Below are 21,254 nucleotides of genomic sequence, written 5' to 3' on the forward strand. Positions count from 1 at the left end.
AACTCACACCCTCATCAAGTCAGATGACCTAGGTAGTCTAGGGTATCATCAGACTGAAGAAAGGGCATCTTTCTTTACTTGTTCTTCAAACGACAGTGCTTCTTTGTAAATTTTTTTTCCCTTTTGAGTACTTCTTTTTGCAAAGCAATCAGTGGATCCCCTCCCCCCTTAATTGTGAAAAATTACAAAGATAAATATAATTAGAGAATATAGCATATGTTTTTTCTATCTGCCCATCACACAGATTTCCGTAATTATTTTTAAACCATTCTTCATCTGTCCCACATCTCCCTTTTTTCCTGAAGTATTGTAAAGCAAAACCCAGACACTGTTCCTGCATACTTTGCACTTCTGAAAAATACTAAATTCTTTTTACTTAGCCACAGAGGCATTATTGCACATCGCCAAAGAAAATAATTTATCCTCTTACCTATTTCATTTTCCATTTTCTTTAATTTTTTTGAAAAATGTTTTTTGTAGTTCATTCATTGGAAATAGGGCCCAAACAAGCACCAAAAGTTGCATTTAGTTGTTAGGAATAGTGGGTTTTTTTTTCTGTACCTTAGAGATTATAGTCTTTTTTTGTGCCATGGACCCATTTAGTGGACTAGTGAATCCTATGAGCCTATATGAGTCCTCTCTCTGAATAATATATATTTTTTAAGATTTCATTTATTTGAGACAGAGCAAGCACCAGCGGGGGCAAGAGCAGAGGGAGAGGAACAAGCAGACTTCACACTGAGCACGGGGCCCAACATGGGGCTCGAGCTCATGACCCTGAGATCATGACCTGAGCCGAAATCAGAGTCAGGAGCTTAACCAAGTGAGCCACCCAGGCGCCCCTGAATAATATTTTAATGCATAAAATTAAACACACAAGATAAAGAAGACCGATTGTATTGAAAGAAAATTATCAAGAGACTTTAAAAATACAAATTTATGACATGGTAATTTGTGCTTCTCTACTAATGCATTATATAACAAGATCTAGTGACAAATCTAATAAATGCCAGAATTTTAAAGTGTGATGAGCGTACACAGTATTTCAAGATTTCTGTAACAGTTGTAATGTGATATCAAAAGACCTGATTTCTGGGGCGCCTGGGTGGCTCAGTCGTTAAGCGTCTGCCTTCAGCTCAGGTCATGATCCCAGGGTCCTGGGATCGAGCCCCGCATCAGGCTCCCTGCTCGGCGGGAAGCCTGCTTCTCCTCCCACTCCCCCTGCTTGTGTTTCCTCTCTCACTGTCTTTCTGTCTGTCAAATAAATAAAATCTTTACAAACAAAACAAAACACCTGATTTCTTTTGGTGACAAAGTCATGCCAGTGTTAATAGTACTGTGGTTTAAGGAAATGTTAATTTCTATTAGAGGTTGGTGAAAATAAAATTGTAATTTTATTTTTTCCCCATCCAGATTAAGGATCCACAACCCCCTGCTCTATAGTAAAGGTTTTAAGAAAGGTCCGGACTGCAATTCTGTTTTACTGTTTCTTTTCTGTTTTTCTGCAAACTTGTCAAATTTTTCTCAACCTCCTGGCCTTTTTCTTTGCAGTTTTGTTTGTCTCGATCATTCTCCCTCTTGCTCTTAATAAGACTGGCGCCTCATAATTCAGTTCCACTTCACAGTCCTTTTATATATTTCTTGATGGCCCTTTACTACGTCTTCCTTGGTCAATCAGGATCTCATACAGTGTTTTTTCTCTCTATAAACATGGCATCATTATCTCCTCAGTGCCCAGGCCAGGATTTTAGGCATCATCCTTGCCACCTATTTCCCTTTCCCTCACCTCCAATATCTAGGCATCATGAGGGCCTGTTAACTTACTTCCTAACATCTCTGGAATTCTTTATCTCCATATCACTACCATACTCTGCTCCAAATGATTTTTATATCTTCATTGGATTGTGCAGTAGTCTCATAATTGTTCTCCTGTCACTCATACATCTCTTCAGTATGTTCTTCACGTTGTAGCCAGTGTGCTTCAAAAACAGTTAAGATAGAGGCCGTTAGACATGACCTAGCCTCAGCTTTTTTTTTTTTTTTTTTTCCAAATACTGCTGTATTTTCAATGGTTTTCTTTTACTCTTGGGATGAAAAATCATAATTCTTAATATGTGCTGTAAGTCTTCATGTGGTTTTACCTGTCCCCCCCCCCCCACTCCTCCTTTTTTTAACCTTTCTAGCATCATCCGTTAATAATCTTTCTCTTTATTTTTGTCTTTGTTTTTTCCATCCTTAGGGCCATTGTACCTGTTGTTCCTTCTTCCTTGAATTGTTCCCTCTTTGCCTGATTAACATCTAATATCTCTTAGACATTAGCTTTAACATTTCCTCACAGAAGGCTCTCTGACCCTAGGCAACACAGATTAGGTCAGATCCCCTGTTACATACTTGTGAAGCATTGTGTATCTTTCCTGAATGACAGATATCACAGTTGTCTTTTCATTTTTATGAAGATTTGATAAATGGATTTTTTTTGTCAAAGGAGTATTATCTCAACAACTTAATGATTTTTGTCCATCGTTTCATCTACAGCTTATGATTCAGTACCTAGGCTATCAAGTAAGTGAACAGACTTACAGATGTTTCTTCAACTCTGAAGAGGACTGGGCTCAAGAATTTTATTAGCCTAATGTTGAAGTTCTAGAATTTAACGTGGTCAAACTGGTCTGTTTGGGAAATCATGCCCAGCAATTTCATTTGTATTGAATTTGTTATTGAGGAAAGTTAAACCTCACTTCTTGATCTTCTTAGGCATCATAATCCCTGGTTAGAAATGCACTGATATGCAGTCCTTTAAAACATGTGGCTTTTGGTAAACTTGATCATCAGCACTTTCACCATTGCTTCTCTGTTTATGATTAAGTTTTTTTATATGATTAAGTTTTAATAGGCAGTTTGTAAATTCATTTCTATATAGTCCAAGATGATTGAGAGGGATTTAAAGTTTGTATAACTGTTTATAGTTATTTCTAGGATACTCGTACTTTCTTTTTGTATCGATTTGTATTGAAATCAGTGAATGAGTCTTACCACTATAGAGAAAAATTGATTTGCTACCTTAAAAAGGTTTCCTTTCAAGTAAAATAAAAATGCTGTAAGCCAAAAAGGTGAGTTTGTTTTACTGAGTCAGATTTCAACTCACTGTTTCTAGTCTAGGATTGTTGTTGTTGTTTATTGCCTTTAAAATTAATCTTGAGGAAGAAAGAGATAATTTACAGAATAAAGTAGAAGGCACAAATGGGATCAGAAGATTGGGCAGAGAGATTATTAGCAAGGAAGAGACCCATTTATGGATCTTATAGCTGGCCAAGGATTTTAGGTATTTTGGTCTTTATCCTAAGAACATTGGGAAGCCTTTGAAGCACTGGAATGATGTGAATAGCTTTTTGTTTTGAAAGTACCATTCTGGCTGTAGAATGGGAAACAGATTGCATGAATGTGAGGAAGCCAGTTGTGAAGTATTGCAGGGTCAAGTGAGAGATACTCATTTGAACTACTAGAGGAGTAAGATGAAGAAGAGTGGATGGATTCCATTAGGAATCCAGGTTTTGGGGATAGATCGATAATGGTGATAACAAGAGAAGGAAGTGGCAAGGGTGACTCTTGGTATTCTCATGTGGCCACTGACTGGGGATAGACATTAACTGAGATAATGATGAAAAGGTATTAAATTTAGAGGTGAGAGAAGATAACTTCAGTTTAAACATACTGTTAAATGTAGGTGTACTTATAGACACTCAGATCATGTAAATAGTTTAAATTTGGGATTATTGCTTATGAAGTTTGATTTAAAAATTCATTTTATTTTTGTAAAAATTATATTAATTTTACACAGCTGTTAATTTTCTGTCTTCAGGGTAGAGGAGTCATTTATTTTTTCTCTCAAATAAACCTACCAGGAAGAATGTTGTAGCTGTTTTTTGTTTGTTTTTTACCTTGTCAGGAGACAGATTTTTGATAAAGGAATACAACTTTAAATAGCAAATTTGAAATGGTATAGTTCTGTCCTCCCTGTTCATTAGTTTCTAAGGTCAGACGACGTTTTACAGTGTATCAGGCTCAGGCAGTCAGTTTTTGTGGTTACTTTCCAGATGTGTTGGCTCTCCTTCATGGTGGTATGACTTTAGGAAACGAAGTCCCAAACCCTGTTTCCCTGACCTCTCCTCAGTAATAAGGTATTTATAGCAACATAGTCTCAGTTGTATTTTTTAAAGATTTACTTATTTTAGAAAGGGGCAGAGGGGCAGAGGGAGAGGAAGAGAGAATTCTCAAGCAGACTCCCTGCTGAGAGCAGAGCCTGATGCAGGGCTTAATCCCAGGACCCTGAGATCATGACCTGAACTGAAATCAAGAGTCGGACGCTTAACTGAGCCCCCCCCCCCCCACCCCTCAGCTCGCTTTCTTTAACGGAGAAGTTGTTCTTGTACCCCTTTGCATTCCTGACTTGTTCAGGTGGCAGAACACAAAGAGGGCATGGTCTTACAGAGGAGCATTATGGGATCATCATAGGAGCTAAGAACAATTTTATTACTTCAAAATTTGCTGGTGGTAGGGTTTCTGTCAGTTAGGATTCTTTGGTTACAAGCAAAAATTGAGTCTAATTGTAGCAAAGAAAAAAAGTATTGTAAAATTATGGGCAAGCTCATAAAATCAGAGAACCAAGTGGTAGAAGAAATAGGAACCATAGCAGCTCTGGGGATCTGGGTAACAAGAATTAATGGATAATTTCTTCAGGGTACTGAAGTTTAAGTGAGTTAGATACAATCATTTTCTCTGTGTGTGGGTGCATGCCTGAGTGTGTGTGTGTGTGTGTTTGTTTCCCTCAGGATTCAAATTACTAGAAGAGAGGGTCTTTGATATCTTAGCTTGACCAGTGCAAGGGAGGCTACCTTGATTGAAAGTCTTCCTAGAACTTTCTGAATTGAAGGTGGAAGGTTTCCATAGGAAATCTGCCATTACTGGGAATTTTCTAGAATTTTTTAAAGATCATGATTCTTTTTTTAGGCATATACCATCTTCACTGGATGGAACTCAAGTTTTCTATGGGAGTAGAGTTTAAGAATAACTGTACACAGTAGTAACTCAAATCTGATATTCTCAGTTATAATCTTTTTCTTTTTAATGCTTAATAAGCAGTTCCTCTTTAGTCTATGCTCTGTGCTTTACATCCATCCTAAGCCAGAGCTATTGTAAGCTTGGTACTTCTAAAGATGGTTCTCTATTTTCCCCTTATTGAGGCATAATGGTTATCCAGATCTGAGTCTGTTGTTTTTTCTTTTCTAATGCTCAGAGTTCCCCATAATTCTCTCACTCATTCTCTTCCCACCTCCCCCCACCAAATGTATATGTGTATGTGTGTGTGTGTGTGTGTGTGTGTGTGTGTGTGTGTGTCTGTGTGGAAAACCAACCTGTATTCATTATTTGCTTTTACCCTTTTTATGGTGATATCTTTGAGAATAATCTTTGTTCTTTTTCCGTAAGTTTGCTTTTCCACACCTATTCTAGTGAAGATGTGTATAAACACAGGTTTATATGGATAATCAGTAGAAAGAAAGAATTTTCTTAAACAGTTCAGTTCATAGCATTTCCTAATCATATTAGCATAATTTCTTGTTTGCTTTATCTGATATTTCAATAAAAATTTCAGAGTAACAATACTAATATTACTGTTTACCATCAAGTAGTTGGATACAATTATTTTTTCCTTAGACTGTATCCCACTAGGGATATATAGTCCCAATATGTTGTAGTGTACCTTGGTTTATTTAACCAGGCTCATATGGATTGACATTTAGGTTGTTTTCTGTCCTCTGCTATTACAAATCATGCCTCAGTGATGTGTTTTATGCTTGCTTTACCTCATATTGTTATCACTGTGTTTTGGGAAGAGATTCCTAGGCGTAGAATTGGTAAGCAAAGGGTAAATGCTTCTGTACTTTTGCAGGATGTTAACCAAATTCTCCCCCATTAGGAGTTGTACCATTTACTAGTTTCCACTAGTATGTGTGAATGTGCCTATTGCCCTACAGGTCTATCAAAAGAAATAATGTCAGGCTTAACTTTTTGTTAATTTGATAGGTGAGTAATGGTTTCTTAGTGGTTTTTGTATGCATTCCCAATAATATGATGATGATTAAGGGTCATATCATTTCTTTCTCTGTAAACTAATATTTCCCCCCATTTTTCTGTCAGAATGTTGGTCTTTTCCACCTCCTTTTTCGATCTCTGTATCTTTTCAATATATTGAGTATATTAAACTTTTATAGGTTGCAACTATCTTTTCTCAGATTGTCCTTTGTCTTCTGATTTTGTTGATGTTTTTATTGCCATGCAAGAATTTCTTTCAAAAATCTTTTGTAATCACATTTATAAATCTCTTACTGCTTCTGGGTTTTGTCGTATTTAGGAAAGTTAACTCTTCTCCCAAATTATAAAGGAATTCACTTTTTTTCCCCCTATAGAACTGGTTTGTTTCATTATTTATGTTTAGATCTTTGATCTGGTTGGAAATTATTCTAACATATGGTTGAAGAACAGATCTGATTCTTTTTTCTTATAACTGTTCAAGTACCCAAACATCATTTATTAAAGTTAGACCATACCTTATCAGGTTATCATCATAGTGTCTGTACCCGGCAGAGTGTAGGCTCTCAAAAAATGTTTGAATAATTGAAAGAAGTACTCAGAGATCTTCTAGTCAGTCATTTTATTAAAAATTTGATTATCATCTATACTTCTAAAAAGTTCTTTAAAAATGTTTAAAATTTATTAGAGTAATTTCAGTGAACATGTGCTAATAACACAAGATACAGTACAAACTTTGATATGATGCTCATTAGCTTGTTAATGACTATTTTTCATTAATTTTAAACCTGGAAAGATTAAAAAGTACAGAAAAATAGGAAGAAGAAAATACCCATTTTTCCATTTTCCAGAAATCACATTTATTTTTTAACATTTTCTGGGGTTTTTTAGGGGGGTGGGGAAGATGTGTATTGTGGAATATGAGCCATACTACATTTTTTTTTTTTTTTTTTAAGATTTTATTTATTTATTTGACAGAGAGATAGAAGGCAAGGGGGAACGGGAGGCAGAGGGAGAAGCAGACTCCCCGCAGAACAGGACTCGATCCCAGGACTCTGGGATCATGACCTGAGCCAAAGGCAGACAATCAACAGACTAAGCCACCCAGGCGCCCATTACTACATTGTTTTGTTTTGGTTTTTTTGCTTAATAAAGTAGATGAGTGTTTTTCTATTAGTCTTTGAATTCAAGTTTTGAATGACTATGATATTCCATTATATAACTACCACAGTTTGTTTAATAGCTATTTTGGAAATTTTAAAGTTTTTTTCCATGATGGGTTATGGCCTTATAATAGATTTTTAATTGTGGACTAATGGCTCAAAAGGTCTTGGGTTTTTTGTTTTTTTTGGGTTTTGGGAGTTTTTTTTGGTTAAAAATTTTTAAGTTGCTTTTCAGAAAGTCTGTACCAATTTACACTGCCTCTGGTGGGGGACTTTCTCATTTTCATTACCTGCATAGACTATTACTTTAAAAAATATCTATCTTCCAGTTTAATAAAGATGGGACCTAGTTTCTAAGTGTGTTTATATGACTACTGGTGAGGCTGAATATGTTTTACTTAATGGATGATTTCTTTGTGATTTATTTGTGGCTTATGATCAGAAATCTTTTGGAATATTGGTATTTTCTTGTAAGAGTTCTTTATATATCAAAACTATTTTCTTGTAAGAGTTCTTTTTATATCAGGACTCTTGTACTACTGTCGGTTATTGTAAATATTTTCTCAATTTATAATAAAGTTTGCCTTTTGTCTTTTAATTTTGTTTATGGCAAAAGCTAATTTTATGTAGAGGGTAGTATTGTTTATCTTTTTCTGCCTTGATTTCTTTCTCTCTGCGTTTGAGTTCTTTTTTATTCTTTGATCAAAAAAAATTATCCCTATAGTTTCTCATTAAAATGCTTAACAATATCTGGCATGTGGTAGGTTTGTTAAGTATTAGTACAGTATATATTGTACTTACTTTGCTCCACCTGGAATTTATTTTTGTAATAGTATAGGACTTGACTTGAATCTTAAGTGTTAAATCCTACACATCAACCAGATTCTCTATTTAATAATGGGGGAATATTAAATTCTAATATGTTCATGATGTCAGGTTAGTATAAATGTTAGGATCTCTTTCAGGTCTAATTTTTTTTCTTGATTTAACTACCTAATTATTATGCCAGTATAAACCAAAATCATTGTTGCTTTATAGTAAATTCTTCATGATCTAGCTACCGATAACCTTTTTTTCATATTAACTTTATAAACATATCATGATCTCCATCCACACACACTAAAAACTTTAAAAAATATTCATTAAGATTTGATTGGGCTTATACTGACCCTGTATATACCCTAATATACCATTTTTTCCCCTGGAATATTTAGAAAATGTAGCTGAAGAAAACATGTTAATTGGTGAAGAATGGCCATTTTTAAAAGTAGGTATTCTTGTTAACTAAAAAAAAATGGTCTGTTCTAACATTGTCAGAATTTTTATATCTCTCAGTAAAAGTTTAGTTTTCTCCATAGAATTCCTTACTTGTGATCATTCCTTATTTTTAAATTGTTGCCTTTGTGAATTAATTTTTTACCATTTGTATTGTATAGTTGCTTATGTATTATATATATTACATATTTTATAGTATATATGTATTATGTGTAAAACTCTTGGATTACTATTTTAATCTTGGATTATCTGCGTTCCTTTTATTCTTTGAGTTGATCTGTTGAGTAAACATATGTATTTTTCTATTTTCTGTAGTTATATTTCAGTTTAAGAATCATTGAGGTAGTTTTCAATGAAAAAAAAAAACATTGACCCTGTTTTCAAGTGAACTTTGTCATGGAATCTTTTCATATAAAACATGAAAGTGCAGTTGTATTAAAGTGAGGGCAGGAGAACTAGAACTAGAACTAGAACACTGCTCTCCTGGTTTTACTAATTATTACTGAGACACCTGAGGAAATTAGTTTGAAAACTATTGCTAAACCATAAAACAATGTCTAGTTATGGGTTCATTGAACATTTTTATTTCTATTCTTAATTTTGTCTGATAAGTAGATTTGGCTATGGCTTATAGTAATTTCTTCTAGTTTTAATTTTCTGATAGTATTTATTTTTTAACTCATAAGTGGAAGCAGTTTTATTAAATTCCTTTAAATAAATTTATTGTGTTTATAATGTCTTTTCATTAACTTGTTTCAAACCTTCGGTATGTTAGAAAATTCTCATTGCCATCAGAATCTCATGTTAATTCTGTTATCTATATTCTAATATGTGTTTTTAATAGCATTTTAGTTATGACAAATACCCTTAGTTTTATTCTGTTGTATAAATTTGTATTTTAAACATTTATTTAAAAACTCATAAAAGCATGAATTCAGTATTTTGCATATAATGTTAGTTTTCTGTTTAATATTTTTTTATGATCTTGACCTGTTTTTTTCAGTTTTTAGGATATTGACGAAAGTGAGATATTCACATTTAGAATCTGTAGGATTCAGTTGGAAGTTGAAATAATTAAGATTAATAAACAGAGGCAATTACTTTAGCTCCAGTTGTCCTTTAGCTCAGACATTTGCTCTGGTAAAGGGAGAGAAAACAGTTCCTACAGATACAGAAGTGTTTTTCTTCCTTTTCTGATATATTGTATCTTGAAAGTAGTAAGATTTATAGTTATATCATGCTTAGAGGAGGGTGTGTTTGTGTGTGTCGATGAAGTGCAGGACAGGTTTCTTCCTAAAACTCAGAATGTCACTTTTTAGTATTTGTGTGCATTATCTGTCTTCTGAGAGTAATGTTTGAGTGATAAAGTGATATTCTGTGAGGTATATTAGAAATGTATACATAGTAGCAGTATTCTTTCGTCTTCTTAAACCTATGCTAATTTAACAGTGAAATTTTGTAGTTGAGCAGTAAAAAATGGAAAAACAAACCCAAAATCTAAAATCAGCTAGAAGGATTTTACCAACTCATCCCAAAACAATAGGTGACTAACCAGTAGAGTGAATAAATAGTGTTACTTTTGTTTGTTAGAAACGGTCCAGTTGTGCTTCAGATAGCCACTTTTTAAAAAATTTCTAACTGCAACATGCCTATTGTTTACAGATGTATCTCCGTGCCCAAAGAAGCAAGAGATAAGCAGTAATGCTTAGAGTTTTCTAAGGTTTTGCCCACCAGATATAAACAGTTAAAATGGAGAAGAAAAATAACAGGGGGATCAGATTTCCTCTCTTTTCCCTTCTCTTTATTTGCACCTAACATCAGGTGCCCCTCCAGTGTTAGAAAATGGTTATGAAGCCTACCTTGGCAAAAGATGAAGAATAATCAGAGAATAGTAGAGTAGAGGACAGGCCATTTTTGCTTAGCTCTTTAGACCTTACAGCAGGTGTCATATGTGAAATATATAGCAGAATAACATAGTGGTTGAGATCATGGTCTTAAAGATGGAACTCTTTTCCATCTGCTTTTTTACTAGCTGTGTGATCTTAGCTATTTAACTTCTTGCATGAGTCTTCCTTTCCCATCTCTTAGTGTTATTTGTAAGGATTCTATGAGATCATGTATGTAAAGTGTTTAGTACCAGGCATATAGTGTATGCTCTATCAGTAAATAGTTCCTGCTGCCCTTCTTGCTAGTATTTTTATAGGGGTTTTGGTTAATAGATGTTAGTAAGATTCCAGTTGAGATTATATGATTCTGCTGTATACTAAGAGGTGAGAAATTTAAATTATTTGCTTGAATTAGAATTTCATCACCTATAATCTTGATCAAAACAAACTAGTGTAACTATTGAAAGTTTTGGTATTTTTATCCCTTAAAATATTTATTAACACTTTGAGCATAAAGATTATAGTTGTTGTTCCTGAATTTTTTTCTTTGACCAAATGCAGTGCAAATATAATTTAAAATTATATCTTCATGTGTAATAAAAAAAATTACATAGTACTGGGCATGAATAAGGCACAGTTAATACTTGGTGAGGTGTTGAAATATCATAATATAAAAATTCATATTTTCTGAAGAATTAATCTTGCATACTGAGAGTGGAGGGACAAAAATAAATTAATAAAACATTTATTTTAGGGCGCCTGGGTGGCTCAGTCGTTAAGCATCTGCCTTCAGGTCAGGTCATGATCCCAGGGTTCTGGGATCGAGCCCTGCATCAGGCTCCCTGCTCCGCAGGAAGCCTGCTTCTCCCTCCCCCACTCCCCCTGCTTGTGTTCCCTCTCTTGCTGTGTCTTTCTCTGTCAAATAAATAAATAAAATCTTTAAAAAAAATTTATTTTAAAATAAAGATTTTCAGCAGTAGTAGGAAACTTTACTTGATCCAGTGTTCTTTGAGAACACAGTGTTATCAGCTTACTATCAGTTCTTAAAGTATTCTCAGGGATATTGAAATGATTTGAAATTGATGTCTGAGCTGGGAGAAACTTAGTTATCTGTTAAGAATTCTGTTTTTCGTAAGTCTGCTTTTTAAACTTGAATTTTTCCAGAAGGAAAATACTATCTTTTAAATATCCTACACTGTAATAATAATTTAGGCAAGTAATGCTTGGATTATGTTTCTGGGTGCATACCTGTACATGCATACCTGTATACACATATCCCCCTCTCCTTTCTTTTCTAACTTCTTAAGTGTAAATGAATTACTCTACATTGAAGGAAGAATTACTTTTATCTCTCATCAGCCTTATCTAATTTGGTATTATCCTCTTATGTGTGATTATTTAATAACTGGCATTTAGTAATTTTAGTCTTTTTATAATCATATAGAATAAATTAAGTGAAAAATGAACTTAACCAAGAGCTGGGGGTGTTATATAGCTTGGCTTTCAAAATTACTCTATGTATTCTAGAATACTTAGATTACTAAACTGAAAATGGGAGATAAATTCAATATAAATAGAATTCATCATACTAAATAAGTACTTAGTTTCTGTGATTCTGAACTTTAACAATTATAAGAATTCTGTTTTGGTACAATTTCTCTTCAGAATAGAATCAAGGATAAAAATGGTTGTCATTAGAATTAGGATAAATAATATCTTCATTAGATTAAGTTTTACATACTTTTATGAAATAAAAACACTTAAACTTAGCAGGTTACTATTTCTTGGTTTTAAAATTTGTAATGGAGCCAAACAAAATTACTGTGAAAATATTTGTACTCTAACACTCAGTAAAGATTTTTTTGTTTACCTTTTTTTTTATTAAAAACTTGGTAAAAGTGCATTGTATACATTGTCATCCTAGAATCAAGTGTTCATCAAACATTTATGACTTTCCCCCATCCCTCCCAAAAAAGGTTTGAAATTGGTGACGCAGAATAGTTGTCATCTACCAAATTAAAAACTGCAGGTTTGTAAACTTGGCACTCTGAGAAAGAAATAGGTGCCATAAAATGATTAAGTATTGGCATGTGTACACCTGCTGTCAGGAAATAAACTTCCCATATGTTGCAGTTTGGCAGACATGCATCTTAAAAATGTATTGAATGAAACTGCTGCTGCACTCTTTATCCTGTATCTTTTTTCAACAGTACATTTCTCTTTTTGCCTGTAATTACTTTTGCTTCCATTAGAGGAATGTGATATATTTTTACAGATACCCTTGAAGTTAAGTGGTAGTACTCCTTAAGAGTGCAGTAACTGATCTAGTAACTCATTGAAATACTAGCTTGGCCCTTAACACCAACGAGGAAACAAACTATTTTGAAACATTTACTTTTTTTTCTTATAAAAACTTGAGCCTGAGACACATTGATTTTTCACATTTTATCACATCATGTCAAAATAATTTCCCCCGATATATGTACTAATATAAGAAAATGAATATCCCAGTTGTTTTTAAAAGGTAAATACTTAGGTGAGAATTGCACTGATGAAACAGCTGAACTTTATAAATGTGTTTATGGACTAATTCAACTAAATCTTATTGCATGGAATATAGTTTCAGAACCCTAGAATAGTCAGGTCAGAAAATTTGTCCTTTGCACAATTACAAAGTTTCCTTAAGATTGACAGTAATGTTTTATTTACATTTAATTATATGTTAAAATGAAAAACTGATTCTAAAATGAAGGCTCTTTTGACTGTCTCCATTTCTTAAATTAAAATTTATGTGGAAAATATATGCAAGTACATCTTATTGGCCCCTAACATAAGCCTTGAACCATTGATGTATGCATGCTTGTTATTGCATGTTAATACACAGAATCCCCTTATACAGTTTTTTTTTTAATAGATTCTTTTGGGATACCTTTTTGTTACATAATGTTGTATTTTTAATTACCTTCAGAAATTAAAAAAATAATTTTTGAATTCCTTTATGTGATGAGTTTTAACTAAAACTTGTCCTATGGATGTAATCAGTTTTAACTATACATGCTTTTAGCAATATTTTACAGATTGCACATTTGAAAAAGAAATTGTCTGCTCTAGTGTAATTTACGGTGGCGATACCTGCCTGCCTTTTCTTTTGCTGCGTTGGCACAAGCATTGTGCTTATTTTGTTGTAAATGGTTCCAGTATTTTATCAGTTCACTAGGCTGGAACTGATGAGAGGTAATTAGGTGGCTGTATTTACAGCTCGAGTAAGAAACTCGCCAGTGATTGAACACAAACTCATTGGGAGGGGGCACAGGATCAATTCTCAGCTTGGCAAGACAGATCCCTACATATACATCTTCTAAGTGCAAACGACGGATACTTAAAGAAACTTTAAATATCTTCTCTGCCAGATCTCCAGAAAAAACATAACCAGTCCCAGAACAAAAGACAGGGTAGCGTTCACTTGGGTAGAGGTCTGGTGGCATGTACCACTTGCTATCTTTGTTCCGATTGGGTGCATATCCTCTCATTAGGTAACCAGTAAAATAGTTATGTCTGGGAGGCAGGTCTGGCTTCAGTAACTTATGTATTAAATATTCAGTGTTGACAAACATGTCACTGTCAGTTTTCATAACATATGGAATATGTGGACAATATGTTGCAACCCAGTTCATGCCCATAAGTGTTTTAATTGTCAAATTGTAGTATGTATCTAAATATTCCTGTTGAATTATATCATGATATTGTCTGCTTTCTTCCAGTATTGCACGTTGAAGGTAGCCATTTAACTTAATATTTACGCCCAACAAAAAAATTCGTGTGATTTGGATACCAGGTGCTAGACTTTCATTGCCCCACGTTTGCCGAATAGCTCTTCTAGCTTCTACTTGTCCAGGTTCTGCAGCTATTAGCAGTATTAAAAAAGGGCTTTTCTCCTGGCATTTTTCAGGTTCATTGATAATATATCTGAAATGGTAAGAATTTGGATGTCCGATACCTTTTTCATTGTAAATACTTCCATTGGCACTAAGGGTATTCTCCAGCCCTGTAACTCCTTGTGGCGACAGGTCTGTGTTATTGGAGTTAGTTGCTGTTTGAGGCCTCAGAGTTTGAGGGACTGTTTCTTTCCAAATGTTCCGGAGAGAGCTGTGGTTTGTCTCACTTTTTGTAGAACGAAATCCTCGGAAAGTATATGTCACGGGGTTTTCTTTAAATCCAGCTCTGCCTGGCAGCCAGTCATGATGATTGAAAAATAAAAACATAGCAAACAGAAACACTAGAGAAAGTACACCAATAAGATGGGTACGGAACAGAGACCTCTTGGCATTCCAGCTCATCTTTGCAAAGCAGCAGTGTCTTCTCCTCCACTGAAGCATGTTGTAAATATCCAGTAACGGGATACGAGATAACTACTGATGGCTGAAAATGTTTCCTTCTCCCAAATCGCGGTACTATTCTTTGGTAATCATTTTTTAAATCAGCCACGTTGTCTCCCATGCAGTCATTCTATAAAGATGAAACATAAAAATTTATAAAATGCTAAATATTTACAGAACTGCCTGAAAAGAGACTTTGGATGTTAATAATATTAGGGCAAATAGGAATTTTTTAAGTTGTGAAAATATGATAACCGAGGAATGAGTTTATAATTTGTTTACCCTTGGTAACATAACATCACTGAGAACAGGATGAACACTTCAAAGAGAGAAGTGATGGATTAATTTTCTTCCAGTTATTTCATTGTCTAGGTAGCTCTGGTCATTTGTACTTTTGACATGAGTTAAAGATTTAGAAGTTGTATGCATGTAGAAGAGAAGAATGTTACTAGATTCCTGAGAGAGGCCATGTAAGAAGGCCTGAGAGCAGATGGAAAATTTATTGGCATTAATTAAAATTGATTTGACATACCATTGGTGTTATGGTGCACAGTCAGCGGCCTTTTTTGTAAAATGGTCATGTATCAGTTGTGGGACAGACGGTGCAAGGTTGATTATGGCAGAGTTCTGTTAGTCACAGTACACTGCTTGGCATGTTTCCATTGGCCCCTACTGTGTTGAGAAAGTCAATGAGAAGATGCACCTGTCAAAATTAATTTTCAGGGTCCAGTAACTTCAGTACAGGATTTTAAGACAGTAATAAAAGACGAACATTTTCAAATACTTTCTGATTTTAACCTTCCACTTCAAAGATGAGGTATTCAGGAGATCATTGTCCTTACTTAGACTTAAGATTCATTTTGAAAATATAGCAATTATCTTTGGCCCTGGCAGAGCACTTATCACATATCTCAGTTGAGTCTCCGTGTTAGAATTAAACAAAGAACTACTTTGAACAGTCCTTTCAGATTTCTTACAAAATATAGGCACTAGGTACTATCATATCCAGCTGTTTAAAATTTTAAATTTTACAAAATGCATTTTGAAAGGTTCTTGAATTTTGCTGTGTTCTACATTTGTGTGCAGAAAATTTGTTACATTTTTAGGACATCTGGCAGCATGATACTTAGAACCCTAGATTTTTAAAAAGATTATGAGATGTCAGTATGGGAGGTTCATGATGCTACATATTAAAAACTGGTGGTGTTATCTTTGAACAAGATTTTTCAGTACATAGCACAAATTTGTTCATGTTTTTCAGTTCTTTGTTTTTCTGGATCAAGATGTGAGGGTAGAGGTGGGTAAAAGGAGCTGTAACTTGATTTCTATTTAAAGAGAAAAAACTTGAGAAGGGGACTGATAACTAATTTTAATTTTTTCAATTTTTTAATGAAAATTATTTCTTACACAAAAGAAAACTAGTCAATTAAATTTAATGTAGCGTTTATTTAAAAATCTGTGCATATATATCTATGTTTTGTATGATATTAAGAGATTCATGCTTAATACCAAATTTGCTTAGCCTTTACATGAAACTTAATTATCTTGGGGAAATGGTATTTACATGGAAGTTCTCATATAATTGAATAATTACAGGAAAATTCACATATATAGTATGAAGTACTTTGAAAATACTGATTGAAAGGGTTAGACATATATGAATGAAAGTACTATTCTAGCAGCAGCCACTAGGAGGAGCAAGTAGGTGGGAATTTGAACAAATTTCCAAAGTATAATAGTAAAGGCGCCAGCTTTTGATAATTTTGGTATCTGAAATTATGTAGTACTTTTAGAAGTTATGGTTCTCAAATGTAAAATATTGTTCAATCATTGTGTGAGATACAAACAGTGATTTTTTTTTTTAAGTTCGGGGTTTTAAAAACATAGAACCTAGTTTGCTATTTATTAGAGTGTATTTACATAATCTTTAATTTCACATTACTATAGTAAAGACCAAGGCTGTTCACCGTACCAGCAAAATAGTTCTGCTGTGAACTAAACTGAAAATAAGCTGAGAGTTCTGATTTAGAAACTCACTTTTTTTTTCCTTCCTGTATTTGTAAATAATTGGCCATTCTGTTTAGACCAGGAAACTCTTTCTAAGCTTTTATTTTCACATGAAATATTTGATAAATAGTAACGATTCTTCCACGCCATAAAGAAGCCAGTAGATATAAGGGTTATGTGTATAAATTTAAAAGAAACAAAAGTTGCTTTTTAAATTTATTTGGTCATCTATTTTAAACATTCTAAAACTAAGTTAAATATGTCACCTTTTTGTTGATATATGCTTGGTATCTGGTTGAAGTCCCATCATTTATGTCTTTTAAAAGTGTAAATTTGATGGTTTAAGAAACAGTAAATATAAGATCAGATTTTTGAATAGACAACTGAAGAAATGAATGAAGGTAAATATCATAGTAATAAATTGTGATATTTTATGAAAGCAGTATACCTGAAATGATATCTCTAACGTATTTCCATGTTAGAGAAAACAGCATATTATTATATATTGTAATCTAGCATAAATACATAGTTTATGGTCCTATATGACTTCGTAGCACTAGGTGATGGAGATGCATCTTAATTTAAATTCATGACATTTGTATGTTTGTAAATATTAAACTTCCCAGGCTTTAAATTCATATATACTCAGTTGGTAATCTCCCATTGATAAATGAAGTGCATGTGTCTAGCTTTAAACATTTCTTTATTAGAAGTTTCTCAGGTATTCATCATAATTTTTCTGTTAAAAAGAAAGTAAAATTAAAGTAACTGTTCTTCCTTTTATTAAATGTTAAAATTATTCTCCAGTTACTGCCTGTTGTGTTTTAATTTTTAAAAAGTGGGAACATGACAAGAAAGTTAAAATATTGTGGCAATCTAAATAGTTTTGCACTTTTACATTTTCAGCATAGAAATACGTTTGATATAGCTCTTAGGGTTTTTTTCTGATAATATTTTCAAGTTACTAATGTGTATTTACATCTTATGAATTGAAGTTCATGGAGAGATTGTTAACTGTGAAATGTTCAGTTACTTCTCACATACTTGTTCTCTCTCACACACAGTTTTTATCATTTGGCTTTTAAAAGTGTTGATATCTTTAGTGTGTTGAACAGTCCTAGATTTTACTGGTGCTTGAATAAAAAAAAAATTCTGTGCTTTTTAGATATCTAGCTTATAAAAATGTTTAATTGGTGCTGTTAACACTGAGAGAAAAGGATCTAAGAGAGACCTGAGATTTTTCACAACTATATTTTTTTATGTAATACCATCTGATTTCATTCTATAGTGGAACAAAAATTCATGGTATTGGCAGTGAGAGTTGATGTTGAGATGTGATGATAATAGGGTCTGATAAACTTGTTTAGAATTTTAATTTTAGAATGGAATGCTTACATGTGCCTTTAAAATGTTTGCCTTTTGTGATTATTAAATAATAGGTTATTGAGTTGTGTTGTGAGATTGAGCAAATGTCAGGATCTGTGGATAGAACTGTAAAAAATTTTTGAATTTGAGTTCCTGAGCCATGAGTTGCTGTTCTAACTGTGATGGTTGTTTAAATAGTTTATTAGATTTATTTCTAACAGGCACACACATACCATGATGGTAGTTTGTTAGTACATATTAATATAGCCTAGAAGCGCAGTAGCTACATTTATATTTAATTTTTTGTCCTTGTATTGCTGTACATGAATATTTTTATATTAGATTATTTTCATACTCTGTTTTGAATTTCACTTTAAAAATTATCACCAAGAACAATCTTGTATTTGATTATTTGGAATCTGTCAGTTGCTTAAAATGAAAGCTCACTTTTTCAAGTAGGGGAATTTTTAGCAACTATTGATATTTCTTTGTTTAAAGTTGTATTCATGGACACTGTAATAACATGCCGCCTTATGTGATCCTATGCAAATGCTTTCCTTTTAGTATTCTTATAGCTCTGTAATAATATTTGTTGATACTCTCTTAGTTTGTGTTTGTTATCCTTATTTGGGGAGATGGATCTTGGAGGGAAGATTTCGTTAGTAAAAGCTGTTATATATTAATTTGTTTTAAAAGGACTTTGAAAAAAGCTCTTAATATTAAGATCATCTTTGATACTATTTAATATAATTTCACTGCATTGTCTCTTTTGATAGCCGCTTTTAAGAGATCACTTTAATTTACTAGATAAGAATTCATTTTGACCTATTTTGATAGAGGCTTGCTGTGTTTTCTTTAGAGGGCTACAGTTTTTTTCTTTTTAAGTTTAATTTCTCAGAGAATCCTCTAAGCACATCTTGTTATTATTTGCCTTTTCTCTCTTTTATACATCCATAATCCATAATTACTTCAAGCTACATATTTACTTGAATAAAGCAAAGACAGCTTTAACAATGACAGATTTTAAAATCATATATCTAGAAACCCTTTCATAGTTTCAAGGACGGTGAACTGGATGAACTTGTTTATCAGATATTAGTGCCTCCGGGGCTATGAAAAGGTAACAGACATTTAAATGAATATTACACACAAGATATCGACATACCTTCCTTGGTCAGGCCATTTATGTGGAGAGGATTATGCCCACTGAAAATACTTTTGGCACGCCATCACTTCAGCAAAAAAGATGCTATCGAACATGCGCACATCCCCCAATAGTCTGCCTCCTGCGATTGCTTTTCACAGTATCCAAAGTGTCCATCTGTCTGCTTGTCTTCGAATTACCCTTCTTGTTCATATGGGTCCTAGTCATCTGAGATTTTTCCTTTCTTTCACTTTCTTTCTCGTTCTTTAAACAAAAGAGCCGTAGTTGTCCGCTCTATTGGAGCACTGTTGACTCTTGCCGACAGTTGATGCATTGAAGCTTTTTACATCTGCTGTTTTCCTGGCCGGACAATGCAGTGCTGTATTCTCTTCTCAGTATCCATATTTCTAGTAATAACACTGAGCTGCAATGTAAAGCAGCCAAAGCGAGAATGTAGTGCTTCGATTGTATTGGAATAGAATAGGATTTAACTCTCTTTTGCTGTTGCCTGGCAGCTGCAGGAAGGATTTTGAGCAGTTTTACTGGGGTTTTAGTCTATAATATGAAATCCACGGTTCCTCAGCTGCTGCACAGGCAGGCAGCAGTTTAAATGTGGGCTTGACAGATGCTCTCTCTGACAGAGCAGAATTTAACGTCACTGCTTGGCTGAATCCCACGTGATTGTTTGCATTCATTTTGACTAAAAACCTAAGGTAGGGTGAAGCTTAGAGATTTTGCTTCTGTGTGATAAATTATATATATTCAGTGTAAGTGTAGTGATGAGTGCATAATATGAAAACAGGATGATTATGAAATGGTTATAATTTTATTTTTTCCTTCTTTTCTTTTTTTTTTTTTTCTTTTTTTTTTTACTTTATGCTTAAGCACAGGCTTTCTAAATGTTTCAGTGTTAGATGTTGGCTTTCATGTTTCTTACATGATTTTAGGGGACCTAAGCAATAAGCTTTTGTATGTAACTTGGTACAATTTAACCCCTTCAGTGCACTCCTTCCTTTGAAGTTTATTTTCTCAAATTGCTCCAATTTTACTAGTATCTAGATAAGACTCAGTCCATTTATTTTTTTATCTATAACTTAAATACCCCCCACCCCCAATTTTCTGGAGTTTATAAATCAGCTGGAGTGGATTACTTAATGACACCTGATAGGATACAGCTCACTTCTTTTTTGCTCTTAATGTGGTTTCTGATGTTCTTGAAGGCAGCAAAACTTTATTTTTAATCACCTTTTAATGTCAGCATTTATTTTTTATTTTTCCTTTTCTTTAAAATTAACATGTATGTTAGAATTCAACAAAATGATATAGTGGATATAGCTACTTGTACAGGATCTTCTTGGTGAATAAGGTTTTACTAATCATATTTACTTGTCCTAATATTTCAGGATTGTTTACTAACTTGCCTCCAAGCACATTTTTCAGTAAGCACTAGATATTCTGAAATATTTCTTTGTATGGTTAGTCTCCTGGGCACCTTGCTTTTTTTCTGCAGAATACTGGGGCATTGCCTTTTTTTTTTTTTTTTTCCTCCCCCTTAATAGCCTGAATTATCAGTTTTTCCTATGAGAGTTCAGGGACATTAACTCCTAAAAATTTATCGTTTTAGAACTTAAGCTATGAATTTGTAGTCATATATACGCTTTATCCCACCTGTCTTCCCTAATTAAATCTGTTACTTCAAATACAGGTTTACATTTTCTCTAATACTTTAAATTTTTTTGTCCTCGTGTTTTTTAGTGTAGCTGATAAAATACTTTTTGTACTTGGAGGAATCTGTGATTTTTTTTTTTTAAGGAGTTTATGTGACTTTCCCAGAAATGTTAGAAGGAATATTAAGAGTTTTATAAATGGGAAACCCAAGGTCTAGAGCTTTGGCTTTTCCTAGTTAAGTGTGAAGGAGAAAATTGGAAGCCAGTTTTTACTTAGTCTCTAT

The 21,254-nt window shown here is 33.5% G+C and overlaps 2 protein-coding genes across 3 annotated transcripts in view; one reads left to right on the forward strand and one right to left on the reverse strand.

Moving 5' to 3' along the window:
• CDC73 (cell division cycle 73) overlaps nt 1–21,254 on the forward strand; it is a 122,622-nt gene that overhangs the window by 44,181 nt on the left and 57,187 nt on the right. The gene's annotated exons all lie outside the window — the stretch shown is intronic.
• On the reverse strand, nt 11,316–20,815 carry B3GALT2 (beta-1,3-galactosyltransferase 2). The gene is made up of 2 exons (XM_032422508.1): nt 19,325–20,815; nt 11,316–14,917 (listed from the first exon to the last, which is right to left on the reverse strand). The coding sequence occupies exon 2, from the start codon at nt 14,785–14,787 to the stop codon at nt 13,519–13,521; it is 1,269 nt and encodes a 422-aa protein (XP_032278399.1). The 5' UTR covers nt 14,788–14,917; nt 19,325–20,815; the 3' UTR covers nt 11,316–13,518.

The sequence above is a fragment of the Phoca vitulina genome, unplaced genomic scaffold (genome assembly GCF_004348235.1).
Source record: "Phoca vitulina isolate PV1807 unplaced genomic scaffold, GSC_HSeal_1.0 scaffold26, whole genome shotgun sequence".
NCBI lineage: Eukaryota > Metazoa > Chordata > Mammalia > Carnivora > Phocidae > Phoca > Phoca vitulina.